Here is a 16,388-nt window from a genome sequence, read left to right as displayed (position 1 = left end):
GTTATTTTAGCTTCAGATTTTTCCCTAAAGGTTTATATATATATATATATTATATTAGATATATCTATATATATATATATATATATCCTCCAATGTTCTCTTACAAAAAAATCTCAAAATGTGGCAAACATAGTAAGATGAGATGTTGTATGTGATGAAAAAAAGCATATATAGGCAGTTGTTTTCCATGTCAAAACTGTACATCATGTGTTGTCTATACTACAATGTAAAAACGTCATGTTGTTCCACACAAAAAGGTGTATTATATTAAATCTTGTATAACATATTTTACTAAAAATGCGATATATTTACTCTACTGTCCATGCACATTAATGTATGTGGGGAAAACGTCAAGACCATTGGGAATCAAAGTGAGTGATCTCTAATTGCTAGACACTGTATTGATTCTAATCACGATATTGAACAACTTGAATGTATAAGTATTGAATGAGTGATTACTTTCCACTGATGTGGAGATACTGATAATAATAATAATAATAATAATAATAATAATTTTAAAAAATCATACAAAGAGAGGCATTTTTGATGTTTTATTTACAGACAATGTCATCTTTGGGTTTAAATGAGAATTTTGATCTCTCTCTCTTATGTGTTTCCCATCAATTTGTTTCAGATGATGAATTGGAGTCTGTGGATTAACTGATTATGATCACATGATGTTTGTCGCTTTTCTATATAATCACTGAGAAACAAAGAACTATTGCACTGATGAAGGCAGATAGAGAAACATCTGCTGTTGATTTGTCTCAAAATTATTTATAAAAATTCCTATAGATTCATTTTTATACACTACAGTTTTTTTTTTACTCTGCTTACACATTTTTTTTCAAAACTCCAAGAAATGCACACACAAAATGCAAAATGCCTCACATTTCTTGCAAAATGAAGCACTGCATTCAAAATATCACAAACACATCTCAAAAGCAAAAATTGGAAATTGGTTTGCAATTTTGTTATTTTATTTTTTACTTTTTGATTTTTGTGTGTTACATAGAGAACGTCTCTGTTACATATGTAACCCTCGTTCTCTGAAGGAGGGAATGGGGACATCACTTCGGTAATGACTGACAAATTAGGATCTCGCTTAGAGAGACCAATCCATTTTGAGTGTAACTAAATGAGTCAATGCACACGATAATTGCATCCAGCTGCCTCTGATCATAGTGTGAGCATAAAAAGACAGCAGGTGCAACGCATACCAGGTTTTCGATTCAGAGCCAAGCCGGTAACCCGGGTGCTCAGCGGTGGTACAGTAGCTGTTGCGACGGAACGTGACGTCTCTGTTCCCTCCTTTAGAGAACAAGGGTTACATATGTAACCGAGACATTCCCTTTCAGTCGGTCTCTCTCGACACACATCGGTAATGACAGACAAATTAGGATCCCTACCAAAACACCATGAATGCTGCCCCTTCCAGTGTCTTGTGCGAGCCTCCTGCACGGTGTAGGCTGGGGCTCACAACAAGAATGCCAGTCACTGTTGTCGTAGCACTACCCACTCAATGAGATTGGATAACACTGAAAAAACGTACCCGTTCCACATGGAACAGGAACGTTGCAAAAGCCCCATGCTTCCCCAAGGAGGTTCGGAAGCACTTACACATATGAACAACCGTTTAGGTGCATATGAAAGATTAGAGGTGATTGTAACTCTCTTGGAAAATGGCAGAAAGTCTGCCGGGGAAACACTGGCTCTGAGGCTATACCGTGGATTTTACACATATGGGATCCACTTAACACTAGAAGTCCCAGAGAGCAGCCATTTGGCTTTTCTACCTATAAAACCCGCAGGACAGCCGATGGGCTGGAAGGCTTTAGCCTAATATCCTTAATCAGCTGTGAACAGTTGCTTTTGTTATGTAAACAATGTGGGGCCATGCTGAGCCACTTCAAGGAAACTTGTGTTTCACTTTGCCATCTTAGGGAGAAATCAAACACACATGTTTTTTTTTTCCCTTTGTTGCTGAGATTTATTGATAAAAATAGTACAAAATAATATAAAGAAACCAACCATTTGTACACATATTTACAAATAATATTAAAAAGTGAGTGAGTACATTCCAGCAATCACTCACAATCCTGGCACTGCCATGGTATCTCCCGTCTGCATTTACCACATGTGTATCTGTAGCAGTGAACACATCGCACAGTGGCATGATTGTTCTTGCATTGGTGTTTGACCTGACACATGGCTCTTTTTCCAGGGCTAGGTGTGGAGGGTTGTGTCCGAAGCAATTGTTCTTTTCTTGCCTTCTTCGCACACATATGAGAGTTAGCCAACTCTCTTGCAAGCTCCACCAGGAAGTCCACCTGTCTTTCCTGCCTTCCGGTGCATGCTTGATACAGCACATGTGCATTCAGTGCTGCCATGTCAATCATGTTATAGAACACGGCAACTGGCCAGCGCAGTGTCCCTGTGCGGACAGCGTACTCCCGCACCATCTGGTCCATCACATCCACGCCACACTTTGTGGTGTTGTAAAGGGTGACAAGATATGGGAGGACATTACAAATGTACTTGGATTTTAGGTCGCAAGCCACCCAAAACTTGATCCCAAACTTGTCAGGTTTAGTTGCAATATACTGCAGGAAACAGCAGCGAGTCTTTGACGGGAAAAGCTGTTCATCAACGGTGATATGTAGACCAGGGTTGTAGGACGTGATGCAATTGGTGACAAATGATCCCCACACACTGGAAATTGCAGCAAACTTATCAGTTTTTGCTCGATCACTCCGGGTGGACCAGTCATCAACAGGTCAACTTCTAGTGTTAAGTTTCTACATATGGAACCCAGTCCTTTTCTTGTTCTCACGGATTCAACGAGTGAAGGCCGGGTGCCAGATGCTCTGCCACGTCTGGCTGCCGAGGGGACGGAGAAGCTTGACAGGGTCTACAGTAAGGACTATCTGGAGCGGTTTTAGCAAGCTGACACTAAACTGGGGCTTCTAAGTGCTTCTAACTGTTTGAGGTGAGAACAAAAGAGGATACCAGCTCTACACATTAAGGCTATAGAATCGCAGATCTACAAATATCGGTCAGTGAGATGCCATGAGCCAGCACCCAGGAGGATGCAATACTTCTAGTAGAGTGCACTCGAACCCTGAGTGGCAGGGCACACCCTGTGCCTGATAAGCCAGGGTGATGGCATCCACTATCCAGTGGGCCATCCTCTGCTTGGAAAAAGGCATTCCCCGTCTGTTGGCCTCCGTAACAGACAAAGAGCTGATCTGAGGTCCTGAAGCTTTGCTTCAAGTCTATGTACCATCTTAAGGCTTGGACGGGACAAAGCAAAGCTAGGCCTGGGTCTGCCTCCACTTTGAGTCAAGTCAAGTCACCTTTATTTGTATAGCGCTTTAAACAAAAAAGATTGCGTCAAAGCAACTGAACAACATTAATTAGGAAAACAGTGTGTCAATAATGCAAAATGACAGTTAAAGGCAGTTCAGCACTGAATTCCGTGATGTCATCATGCAGCTCAGTTCAGTTTAAATCGTATCTGTGCAATAATTTGCAATCAAGTCAACGATATCGCTGTAAATGAAGTGTCCCCAACTAAGCAAGCCAGAATGGAGAAAAAACTTTGGGAGAAACCAGGCTCAGTCGGGGGGCCAGTTCTCCTCTGACCAGATGAAACCAGCAGTTTTCAATTCCAGGCTGCAGCAAAGTCAGATTGTGTAGAAGAATCATCTGTTTCCTGTGGTCTTGTCCCAGTGATCGTCTGAGACAAGGTCTTTACAGGGGATCTGTCTCTGGGGCTCTAGTTGTCCTGGTCGCCGCTGTCTTTCAGGGCTGTAGAGGTCCTTTCTAGGTGCTGATCCACCATCTGGGCTAGATACGTACTGGATCCAGGTGACTGCAGTGACCCTCTGTCTTGGATACAGACTGGATCTGTTGGATATGGTGACCTTGGAATAAGAGAGAAACAGACTAATATTAGCGTAGATGCCATTCTTCTAATGATGCAGCAAGTACATCGGGTGTTTATGGGAAGTGTTCCCGGTTCCGGTTTACCTAATTAATGCAGCCTAAAAATCCTTTAACGGATTTGGTTATTAGAAGTGTATTAGTGTGCTATGTGTAAGCCAGGTTAAAGAGATGGGTCTTTAATCTAGATTTAAACTGCAAGAGTGTGTCTTCCTCCCGAACAATGTTAGGTAGGTTATTCCAGAGTTTGGGCGCTAAATAGGAAAAGGATCTGCCGCCTGCAGTTGACTTTGATATTCTAGGTATTATCAAATTGCCAGAGTTTTGAGAACGGAGCGGATGTGGAGGACTATAATGTAACAAGAGCTCGTTCAAATACTGAGGTGCTAAATCATTCAGGGCTTTATAAGTAATAAGTAAGATTTTAAAATCTATACGATGGGAGCCAGGGGATAGGGAGCCAGTGCAGTGTTGACAGAACCGGGCTAATATGATCATACTTCCTGCTTCTAGTAAGAACTCTAGCTGCTGCATTTTGGACTAACTGGAGTTTGTTTACTAAGCGTGCAGAACAACCACCCAATAAAGCATTACAATAATCTAACCTTGAGGTCATAAACGCATGGACTAACATTTCTGCATTTGACATTGAGAGCATAGGCCGTAATTTAGATATATTTTTGAGATGGAAAAATGCAGTTTTACAAATGCTAGAAACGTGGCTTTCTAGGTTCTAGGTTATTACATGCAGAGCTTTTAGGTCCTATAATTAACACCTCTGTTTTTTCAGAATTTAGCAGCAAGAAATTACTCGTCATCCAGTTTTTTATATAGACTGTGCATTCCGTTACTTTTTCAAATTGGTATGTTTCGCCGGGCCTCGAAGAAATTAGTTAGTAGATCCTTCCTCAAAGGAATCTGCCAGGGAGGGGCTGTCATGAGGAACATTACTTCCGGGAACCAGGTCCAAGTGGGCCAGTAAGGCGCCACAAGCAGGACCTGCTCCTTGTCCTCCCTGATCTCGCACAGCGTCTGTGCGAGAAGGCTCAATGGAGGAAATGCATACTCTCACAGGCCCCGTGGCCAGCTGAGTGCCAGCTGGACCATCTGGGAATGGAGTCTCCATTCTCATGGAAGCGCAGCTCGTTACAGCTTGTTGGCTCACCGGTTGTGCAGATCCAGAATATGAACGGCACAAAGCGACCTCAGATGCTTCTGATTTCAGAGGAGGAGTTCTAGGGGGAGGTGCGACATGCGACAGAAGCATAGACCACCTTGTTGGTTGATGTATACCATGCTTGCAGTGTTGTCTGTGTGGACCAGCACATGCTTGCCTCATAAACGCCCTCTGAGATGGTTCAAGGCAAGACATACTGCTAACAACTCTAGGCAGTTGATGTGCCAGTGCAGTTGGGGGCCCGTCCAAACCCCCGACACTGTGTGCCCATTGTACGTGCCCCACCAGCCAGTGGTGGAGGCATCCTTGTAAACCACAGCATGCCTGGAGACCTGTTTCAGGTCAACGCAAGATCTGACCACGATGTGAAGGTTTGGTGGCAGGCCAGTGTGACTTGGACCCGGTGAGTGCTGTGTAGCCAAGCCCACCTTGAAACTTGGCTATGGAGCCAGTGTTGAAGTGGTCTCATATGAAGCAGCCCCAGCAGTGTGACTGCCACTGCAGCTGCCATTTGCCCCAAGGAGCCTCTGAAACTGTTTCTGTGGGACCGCCATCCTGCTCTTGAACATATTCAAGCAATTCAACACCGACTGACCACGTCCCTGCATGAGGTGTGCTCGACCAAATTAAACTCCATACCGAGAAAAGAGATCCCCTGCATCGAGGAGAGTTTGCTCTTTTTCCAGTTGACCCAAAGGCCCAATCAGCTGAGCTACGAGAGCACCAAGTCCCTGTGTTCGCACAACTGATCCTATGGGTGAGCTTTTTTCTGTTGTATGAGCCAGGATATGCTTGTCCTTCGAATGGTCTGTGGTGCGGAAGGATCGACAGATGTAAGTACCCATTCTTCAGGAATTGCTGCAAACCTATCTTGGGGACGGATGCACCCGAAGATCTGTTTCTGCATCAACATCTTGAATAGTAACCGGTGAAGGGCCCAGTTCAAGACACATGGGTCCAAGATCGGTCGTAATCCACTGCCTTTCTTGGGTACAATGAAGTAGGGGCTGTCAAACCCCGTCTTCATATCGGCTGGAGGGGCCGGCTCTATCGCATCCTTCAACAGTAGGAGGGCGATCTCTGCACGCGAAATATGCTTTACACTGCACGCTTTACACTGATGTAAAGTGGATGCTGCTGAACTTGGGGGGACGCCGGTTGAACTGAATCGCATAGCCTAGTCTGGTGGCCCACAGGAGCCAGTGAGACGTTTGGGTAGCCAGGCACCCAGACATCATAGAAGCTGGACCAGCAGGACCACCAAAGAACTAGCGGAGGGGCAGCGAGGTGGAACGCAGGGAATGGGGGTGGGAGTGATGGTGGACCCAGGGGGCAGCCCTCGGCGATGAGCAAACTAAGGCGAGAACTGCTGGGCCATGTTCTCGACTGTGTCACCGAAGAGGCCAGTCTGGGACACAGGGACCTTGAGGAACCGAACTTGTCGGCGTCCCTCATGTCGACCAGACACAGCCAGAGGTGACGCTACTGGAGCACAAGTGTGGACATCGCATGACCCAGAAAACTCGCAGTGACCTTCATCGCTCGGAGTGCGAGGTCAGTTGCGGTTTGGAGCTCTTTCAGATCTTCCGGATCGTGACCACCCTCGTGCAGTTCCCTCAGTGCTTTAGTCCGAAGTACCTGCAGTAACACCGTAGCGTGTAAGGCGGAGGCAGCTTCTCCACAAGCCACATAAGCATCGTCGGACAGACCAGACTAGTACCTACAGACCCAGGGGGGGAGGCACGGTTTGAATGGTCACAACTGCATCACAACTGACCGCTCCACCGGGGGACCCCTGTATACCCCCTAACTGCACCACTGTCGAGAGTGCAGAGGGAGGAGGAGTTAGCAGATCAGTTTCCAGCAGAAAAAGGTGCCTTCCACGACCTGGTAAGCCCCTCATGCACCTATGGGAAGAATGGCACTGGTATATGGGAAACCACCCGGTGAAGCGCAGCACCGCCAACACCAAGAGCGCCAAAGAGCATGCTGAACCGGTTCAGTCTTGTTCTTTCAGTAGAATAGTAAGGTGCAAAACGATGTGATCGCTCAGCTCCACAGCGAAAAGCTGGTATGCATTACACCTGCTGCCTTTTTATGATCATGCTGTGATCAGCGGCAGCTGGATGCAATAATTGCATTCCAATGTGCATTGGCTCGTTTAGTTACACTTGAAGTGGATTGGTCTCTCTAAGCGAGATCCCAATTCGTCAGTCATTACCAATATGACGTTGAGAGTGACCAAGTGGAAGTGAACTGTGTGTTTTGTTTTGCAAAAAGTGTTTTATGAAATTGAAAACTTTAAAGGCCAAGAATTAGTGTATGGTTTTGCAGATTCGGTGTGTGGTTCTGGTGTTTTTGTGTCAGGTTTAAGAAATTGTGTCACAAGTAAAGATGTTGTCTGTAAGCAGTTGAAAAAAAAACTTTATTATTATTTTTTTTTTTATAAATTTTGGTTTATTTTAGCTTCAGATTTTTTCTTAGACGTTTTATATATATATATATATATATATATATATATATATATATATATATATATATATATATATATATATATATATATCCTCCAATATTCTCTTACAAAAACTCTCAAAATGTGGTGAATATAGATTAGATGTTGAACGTAATGACCAAAAAGCATATACTGTATAGACAGTTGTTTTCCATGTCAAAATTGTACATCATGTTTTTTTTTTCTATACTACAATGTAAAAAAGCAGTTTTTCCACACAAAAAGGTGTATTTTATCAAATCTTGTATACATATTTTACTAAAAATGTGATATATTTTACTCTAATGTCCATGCAGATTAATGTATGTGGGGAAAACATCAAGAACACTGAGAATCAAAGTGAGTGATCTCTAATTGCTAGACACTGTATTGATTCTAATCACGATATTGAATAACTTAAATGTATAAGAATTGAAAGAGTGATTACTTTCCGCTGATGTGGAGATATTGATTAAAAAAAAAAAAACACACAAAGAGAGGCATTTTAGATGTTTTATTTACAGACAATGTCATCTTTGGGTTTAAATGAGAATTTTGATCTCTCTCTCTCTCACACTGATGTGTTTCCCATCAATTTGTTTCAGATGTTGAATTGGAGTCTGTGCATTAATTAATTATGATCACATGATGTTTGTCCTTTTTCTATATAATCACTGAGAAACAAAGGATTCTTACACTGATGAAAGCAGATAGCTAGACATCTGCTGTTGATTTTTTTTTTTTTTTTTACTTAAAATATTTTTAGGGTGCAGACCATTCTTTGTCATTTTTGATCATACATTTATAGGTCTTGGTATTTAAGGTCTTGGTGTGTGTGTGTGTGTGTGTGTGTGTGTGTGTGTGTGTGTGTGTGTGTGTGTGTGTGTTTTCATATTTTTTTTTTTATATATATATATATATATATATATATATATATATATATATATATATATATATATATTATATATATATGTGTATTAGTGTTCCAACCATGCACATCACCAAACTGATTTTTCCAGAATTACCAGCTGCTCTCAGATACCAAGCTGGGGAAGAGAACAAATTATCTCTAAGAGAGATTAAAGAGAGATTAAAAAACTGAGTTTTTATAAAGTGAATGTCTGAAATATATGCCTCTGTGTGCGTTTTAATCTAGAGAGAGTGAGTGAATGAAAAAAGGAGGATGGTCTTAGTAGGAGATCTGTGTCTCTTTTCAGTTTTCTTACTGCGGTTATGTGACAGAAGACAGAGTCACTCCCCCTTCTCTCTCTCTCTCTCTCTCTCTCTCTCTCTCTCTCTCTCTCTCTCTCTCTCTCTGGCTCACTCATTCCCTCTCAGCCCCCAAGCACCCCCTCCACCACAGACCATTGGGTTGGTGGTCTGCACCTCACTAACCACTCTCCTCCTGTGAGACAGTACTAAATGATATCAGATACACACTAATGCATGGAAAACTTGGCACAGAGGATCATTTATGGATGTGGACATTTGGAGATGAATAATAATATCTCAACTGTGGAAGAACACTGAGGGGACATCAAAAATCACACCTTGCTTTACATCAAGCTTTTGTGCAGCAGGTACTCTTTCTGTGTGTCTTTTGCATTTTCTCTGACAAACATGCACTTGCTTCTCATTTACATTGCATGTGCCTTTTCAAAACTGTGCTGTAATTGTAATTGCTTTTAAAACACTTTTTAATTTATGTTTTACACACATTGTGGATTCAGTGCTGCAGTTTTATTATTAAAAAAAAATTCATTTTAATTAAAATTCATAAAGTTTGTATTCTGCTTTAATCCTAACTACTGTAATGCAAATTTAAATTTTATCAGTCTTCAAAATTCAATGCGTATGTTTTTTCTCATCCTGACCACATGCTGTCTGACAGTTTTACTGGCAGCTGATGACACCATCAGATATCATATCTAGTATGACACACTGATAACTATTAAATAAGTTGGCATATTAAGAACACACTGTATCCTAGTGCACATCATAATTTATGCAAAACATTGTTATTAGATAAATAATTTATACGTTTTTAATTGCATTTCCATGTGATATCCATTACCATCATTATTACTTTTTGGCCTTTTCCACTCATATTTGCTGAGCATGTGGTATGATTGCGACTGTAATCATGAATTCATGTAATCACACGTCGTGTAATGAAGTTTGATATATACTCAGGAAGTAATTATAGAGTCATCAAATGCTCATTTTTCTCCATTCAGAAGGCCTGATAACCAGTACATCCTTGTGAATTACCTCTGCCAGACAATATGGCTTTAAATAAAGGTAAATACCATAGGAGTTTCTTCTAGATAATACTAAATAATAACACTGTGATTAGACTTTATGACTCACCTTGAGAAAAAAAAAAGTCTGCTTGAGCAATTAATTCGATCCGTGAAATTCAGTCTTTATGCTTTGTGCTTAGAGGGTGCTCAAGTCTCATCACGGCAGAAAGACTCTTTAAAATGGGTTCCATCAAGAGCATGGCAACAGTGTTTCCATGTGCCAATCTCACACTGATTTTATCTCTAAAGGCTGAGTGAGTGTGTACCTGTGTGTGCATGAAGGTTTTCTTTGTTTTACATAAATGTTTTTGTCACAGGTTGAAATGGATCCTCTTCTGGAACAAGTTTTGGCGGGCTTTAACGCAACCCTCGGAGCTATGAATCGGACAGACCCCCTGGATAAATTTTCAGGAACCCAGCTGCTTTTGCGCTTCAAACCTCTGTTTATTCCACTCTATGCCTTGGTTGTTGTTGTTGCTGGTGTAGGGAACAGTTTCCTTCTTGCCTGCATTCTGGCAGACAAGAAGCTCCACAATGCCACCAATTTCTTCATTGGCAACCTGGCAGCTGGGGACTTGCTGATGTGCCTGAGCTGTGTGCCGTTGACAGCTTCGTATGCTTTTGATGCACGTGGCTGGGCATTTGGGCGTCCAATGTGCCACCTTATTCCTCTGTTGCAAGGTGCAACGGTCTTCGCCTCCGTATTATCCCTCACTGCCATCGCCATGGACCGTTACGTGGTGGTGGCATATCCAGTGCGGAAGCGTATCTCAGTGTGGGGCTGTGGCGCAGTGGCATTGGGTGTCTGGGCAGTTTCGTTGGCCCTGGCTGCTCCCCCTTCCCTCCACATGCGCTACGTGGACCTGCGACCCAGTGGCATGGAGCTGGTAGTGTGTGAGGAATTCTGGCTGGAAGCCGAACGACAGCGCCTGCTCTACTCCTGCTTCTTCTTGCTGGCGTCCTACATGATCCCCCTGCTGTCTGTAAGCATCTCTTACTGTGCCATCAGCGTGCACCTCCGCAAACACACGTTGCCTGGAGAGCCGTCCCATAGCCAGCAGCGATGGAGCAAGCAGCGGCACAAGACTTTCTCCCTTCTGGTGGCCTCCGTCCTTGCCTTTGCCCTCTGTTGGCTCCCACTCCAAGTCCTCAATCTCCTTCTGGATCTAGACTCAGACTTCCAGATCGTGAACAAGCACTACGTCAACGTGCTGCAGGTCAGTTGCCACCTGATAGCCATGAGCTCAGCCTGCTACAACCCCTTCATCTATGCCTCGCTGCACAGCAAGGTCCGCATGCACCTGCGGGGTTACCTGTGCCCTTGCAGACGTAGTGGACAGGAGCTACTATCTCGCTGCGCCTCCCGCAACCCTGCCACCTGCTTGACACTCATCTCTGAGGTAGCTGTGAAGGAGAGCCAATCAGCTGAAAGCCCCGTCCCCGACAGCTGCCTCTGAAGATCTGCGGCACATCATCACAGACTAATCAGAAGGAGCACTCATACATTAAGGGTGTTCCACAGCACTGGAGTGGTATTCCAGCCAATATTCAATGTTCTTATATGAGAAGGAAGGCTTTTTTGTTGGTAGGCTTTTCTTTCATGAGGACTAAAGAGAATACTCAGGCTCTCAGTTTTGTTTTGATGTTTCTGTGGACATTAGTGATCCAGCCTCAAGATTCCCCCATGCATCCCTTTGACCTTGAATGAAAACTCCTGATACTAAACACAAATGTACTGAGCAGCTTTTACTGGAGGCATAGAAGAATCTTTTTGGGAGTAACCTGTCCTTGATCCCACTATGGACAAGGGGAGTACCACCAAACCACAACTAGATGTTGACAGCTCTTTATCAATTTCTTCTTTCTCCAGCTATTAGGAAGTAGGCAGGAAAATATCAGGTTTTTTGGCTGAGTTACCTCTTTCCCATCACCTCTGACTCTGCTGTTTCTTCATTTATAGTATAAGCGGTTAACACTGTTGCTTTAGCTCTCACTCATACTGGAAAACAAATGATGCAGACCGTTTTATAAACCCTATCAGCCTCACAATCCTCTAAGGATCACTGCTCATCTGATATTGGTCACTGCTCTGAAACTTGCCCTCAGAGCCTCTCACTCTCAAGCCCAGACACTCTCAAGAGGGCTCGAGCAATCGGAGTTCAATCAAATGACAGTCTTTGCCTCTGGTAATGGACTGCATGCTCTGCTTTAAGACACATACGAGGTAGCTCGCACTGGAATACTGCTACATTTCTGAAGATAGGCATAGTTCCATAAAATGTTCAAGAGACTGAGCCTGACCTTTTATAAGTGGCAAGAGCTAAAGTAATGATAATTTCACAGGAGCAAGTGCCAGTTGTTTTGCTATTATGTGGTTTTGCCATTTCCCTTGGAGAGCTGTAAGAATTGAGGTCTCATTTTGACAGCTCTCTGGAGGTGTGAGAGAGGCTTAATTAGATGTTCTACAATGCATTCACACCACACTGCATTACTCATCAAGTCAACTATTTCTCAGATGAATTAACAAGAGTATATGACCCAAAAGATTTATGGAAATTAATGGTAGAATGTCAGTGTTTGTGTGACAGAAACAAAGCCATACTATTAATGGTTTTCTTTTTCTTTATCCTAAGATGGGTGCACACTGTGCAATTTTTCACTTCTTTACAATAGTTGTTTGCCAGATTGTATGATGTGAGCCCAGTGAGATGAAAATCCAAAGTAGACTATGCAACCTCAAATATCTTCACTCCTCGTCCTTGTCAGTTCTTGTGTGAAATTGAAGTTAAACCAAACAATCCCAAGCATCTCCTTGCATTAACATGCAATTGTTTTGCCAAGGGGGAAAAAAAAAGATAATAATAATAATTCTGGAGTTGTGGATGGAAAAAGAGATCATGGACTACTCATTACAGTTTCTGTAGTATTATCATATGGGAATGTAATGTTAAATAAGTAACATTACATTTATTTTGCATTTATTATAGTAAACTTTTTTAACTGACAGATTTTAATCTGACTCATACACATCTGTCATCAATGGCTGTTCCCTAATTAATTCTTCATTAGACAATAACATTGTAGGGTGCAAAATTTCTAATACTATCAGAACTTCACTGGAAGCTAAGATTCATCTCAAATTGAATCAACTGAAACATTATACTAAGGTGCTTGTGACCAACAATAAAAATATATCTATGACCCCCAAAATCATGGTAAAATCACAGTGTGCACTCAACTTTAGACATGAATTACAACAGCAACAGTTTACGCCACACACACAAAATATAAATGCATACAGTCTTGCAGTTTTCCAGTGATTCTATGCTACAACAATGTGGTTATGACCTGTGTGAATACAATCAAATAGATAGCATCTGCTGTCACTACGGGCGACCTTTTGCAACTGTATTACCTTGTAAATGTTTGAGTAAAATGCTACACTTTCACCAGTGTTTGAAAGAGTCTTGTCATTTATTGGAAAGCGTATCTAACATGATCATATATACATATATATATATATATATATATATATATATATATATATATATATATATATATATATATATATATACATATATATATATATATATATATATATCACAACACACGGTAATTGACTGAAAGATGTTTGCACACTGTTACAAGCAAGTAACAAAAGTCATCTGTTTCTCACATGAATGCAGGCACCAACAATTTTGTGATTACTAACACGGTCACAGTGGGTAGAGGATGAAGCAGAAGTTGGTACAATTATGTCAGGCGAGATATGCCTGTGAATGTCTCTGCATGCTAATGATCAAATCTAGCCACCAATGCTGATTGCTAGCCAAGCACAGGGCCACCAAGAGCAAGATGGCCAGTGCACGCAGGGAAATGGATCTAGCCAAAATAGACCTAGCCACCAATCCCCAAGGGTTCCCTAATAAGAACTTGTGTATTCCCTGCAGTCAACATGTCTGGACCACCTAATTTCATACAATGGGTCCGTTTGCATATAGGGAGCACAGTAGCAATGATGCTAATAGGCATGATTCATAATAGATGACAAATAGACCCCAGGACCTTGTTGAAACTGTGAGAGGCAGCAACAGTTTGTTACCCCATGTTGAGCATTATGAGTAAGCATATAGTCAGAGCTAACATTTCACACTTGTATGTCTTTGTAAAATCTGAGCAAAATTTGCGACATTGTTGTGATTTCTTCTGAAACTCTAGAGGAGATTTTCCATCTCCTCTTCATATAATCTCATTGTTGAATCAAAGATTCAAGTTATTCAAGGTATGTCCTTTCTCACTGTTCTATTCTATGCTAGTACTCAGAGATGACATCTCAATATCTGCTAAATATAGCATGAGGTACATCAACATCACTGGCCAACCTTTTTATCCAGAAAAAAAAAAAATGACTTTCCCGCAGAACGTATTAGGAAAATCAGTGAAGTGAGAGTTTGGGTCTAATGATGTCATTAAGCTTAGAGCAGGTTTTCAAAGGAATGCTACAGACTTGAAGATGCAGATATTACGATGTGGTGGAAACAAATATATTCTCAAGGCCTGCAACAGAAGGTTTCATAAAGAACAGCTGTTGTTATTGGTTCCAACGTCAAACACATCTGGCTGCTTAAGATTCAATTGGAAAGAAATCAGCTAGGCTAGAGGGGGAGAAAGGGATTCTAAGAGTGAAATTTTATGTCCTTATTTAAAAAAATAAATAAATAAATAAATAAATTCTCTGACCGCCTCTTGACTTTACTCATTCCATGCCAGCATTTTTGAAAAAAGATGCCAGCCACCGCCAGCGATTTTGATGATTTTCACTAAAATTTGTATGAATATTTGAATATGCAATACACCAAAATAAAGATCAAAGCCTCTACTTTAATTAAAGAAAAAGAATCTGTTTTATTCTAGCTTAAAGCATTCTTTTTTTTAATCAACACTTGAATATAGGTAGATTTCAGAAAAAAATAAAAATGTTGAGCAAAAAGGTGAGAAAATCAAATTTTTATCAAAAACTTCATCTGGATAATATTCAGTACAATTATCAAAGCATAAATCGAGTAAATCACTTCCATCAACACTTGCACAGCCATATACCACTTCCTGGGTCATCATTTTACTCCATAACATTATGCAGTTTTCATTTATATGCTGTCTATTGCCGATGATCGCATTTTTTATCATATGCATCTGTTTACATAAGAGATCGCTAGTTTTTCTGTCCTGTTTACGTGTGTTTTTTGTTCGGGAGGTTTTCTACCTGTTCAGAAGATGTGTAATAGCACCCCGAGTGTATAACAGTGAAAACACGAAAAGCCGCAAAAACTCGTCTTTGGCGGGGAAGTCTTCTAAATGACGAGATAACTCGTCAATGGCGGAGAAAGAGTGTTAACAAGGACCTTAAAGTGGTTCTCAAAGACACAAACAAGCTTGTTCAGCAAGACCTCAAGATGAAGGAAAACAAAGTCTTTTTTTTTTTTAAATTAACTCATAAACAAGTTCATTTATTGCAAATCATTTGAGGGAACAAGTATCACCTTTTGTATAAAACAAAGGCAGCATGAGATATTAGAATATATTAATTCTGCAGAGGAGGTAAAAGGCAATCTGTTGCAAAAGGCAATTAGGATCAATGGAATGGATATGAATTAATTTGATTTGTCACGATAAAAATAGATGAATATATTTTTACTTGGTATTTTAAAATATTTTCATAAAACACTGCAAAGCTGTCTATATTATACGGAGCTCCTAAAGGGACATGCTGGTGGAAAAAAATTGGGATGAGTGAAACAAATTTGAGGTGGGAGGGAAAAAAAATGTTTTTGAATGTTTTGCATTCTCTCGCATAACTTTTGCGTTCCCTCAAGAAACTTTGCATTCCCTAGCAAAACTTTTTTGTTCCTTCACAAAAATTTTGCATTCTCTTGCAAAGATATTTGCGTTCCCTCGCAAAACTTTTGCATTCTCCCGCAAAGATATTTGCGTTCCCTCACAAAACTTTTTAATTCTCAAACAAAACCAGTTGAGTTCGGACAAATACTTCCTGTTAACTTTACAGCTTGTAGCGGAAAATACAGCTTGCTTATCAAGGCATGGTTTTGGGTCATTCTAAAATGCTTAATGTAAAACAAGGGAGGACTAAATTCAGTACACACCGTGTTAATAAAGCATACAGACAAGCAGAATAGCCTAGAATATGAACATAACCCGGTAAATTGCATGTAAAGTGTAGGTTATTCCTCATAGAAAGAAAACTCTAAATTAATGGACTAAAACAATGGTATAAAGAGGCTGACTTCAGTACAAGCCTACAGTTTATTATTAAATTTTACATTAAATCAGGAAAGCCCAGAATATGAACAGAAGCATTTTCCTCCCACAAAGAAAACTTTGTCAAAAATCATTTTTACTGTTATAGTGACAACATTTTTCTAGCCTTGTTAATTGTATGTCATGTTTTATTTCA

The 16,388-nt window shown here is 41.1% G+C and overlaps 1 protein-coding gene across 2 annotated transcripts; it reads left to right on the top strand.

Moving 5' to 3' along the window:
• Positions 1-8,974: 8,974 nt before the first annotated feature.
• si:dkey-202l22.3 (7 transmembrane receptor domain-containing protein) lies at positions 8,975-13,420 on the top strand. Of its 2 annotated transcripts, none has more exons than XM_042739178.1 (2): positions 8,975-9,193; positions 10,234-13,420. In XM_042739178.1, the coding sequence occupies exon 2, from the start codon at positions 10,240-10,242 to the stop codon at positions 11,371-11,373; it is 1,134 nt and encodes a 377-aa protein (XP_042595112.1). In that variant the 5' UTR covers positions 8,975-9,193; positions 10,234-10,239; the 3' UTR covers positions 11,374-13,420. The 2 variants fall into 2 exon arrangements, with proteins under 2 accessions (XP_042595112.1, XP_042595113.1); XM_042739179.1 differs by lacking the exon at positions 8,975-9,193 and adding an exon at positions 9,771-9,914.
• Positions 13,421-16,388: the final 2,968 nt, after the last annotated feature.

This window comes from Cyprinus carpio, chromosome B15 (assembly GCF_018340385.1).
Source record: "Cyprinus carpio isolate SPL01 chromosome B15, ASM1834038v1, whole genome shotgun sequence".
In the NCBI taxonomy this organism is placed as follows: Eukaryota; Metazoa; Chordata; class Actinopteri; order Cypriniformes; family Cyprinidae; genus Cyprinus; species Cyprinus carpio.
This window is presented reverse-complemented; position numbering and strand designations above follow the sequence as displayed.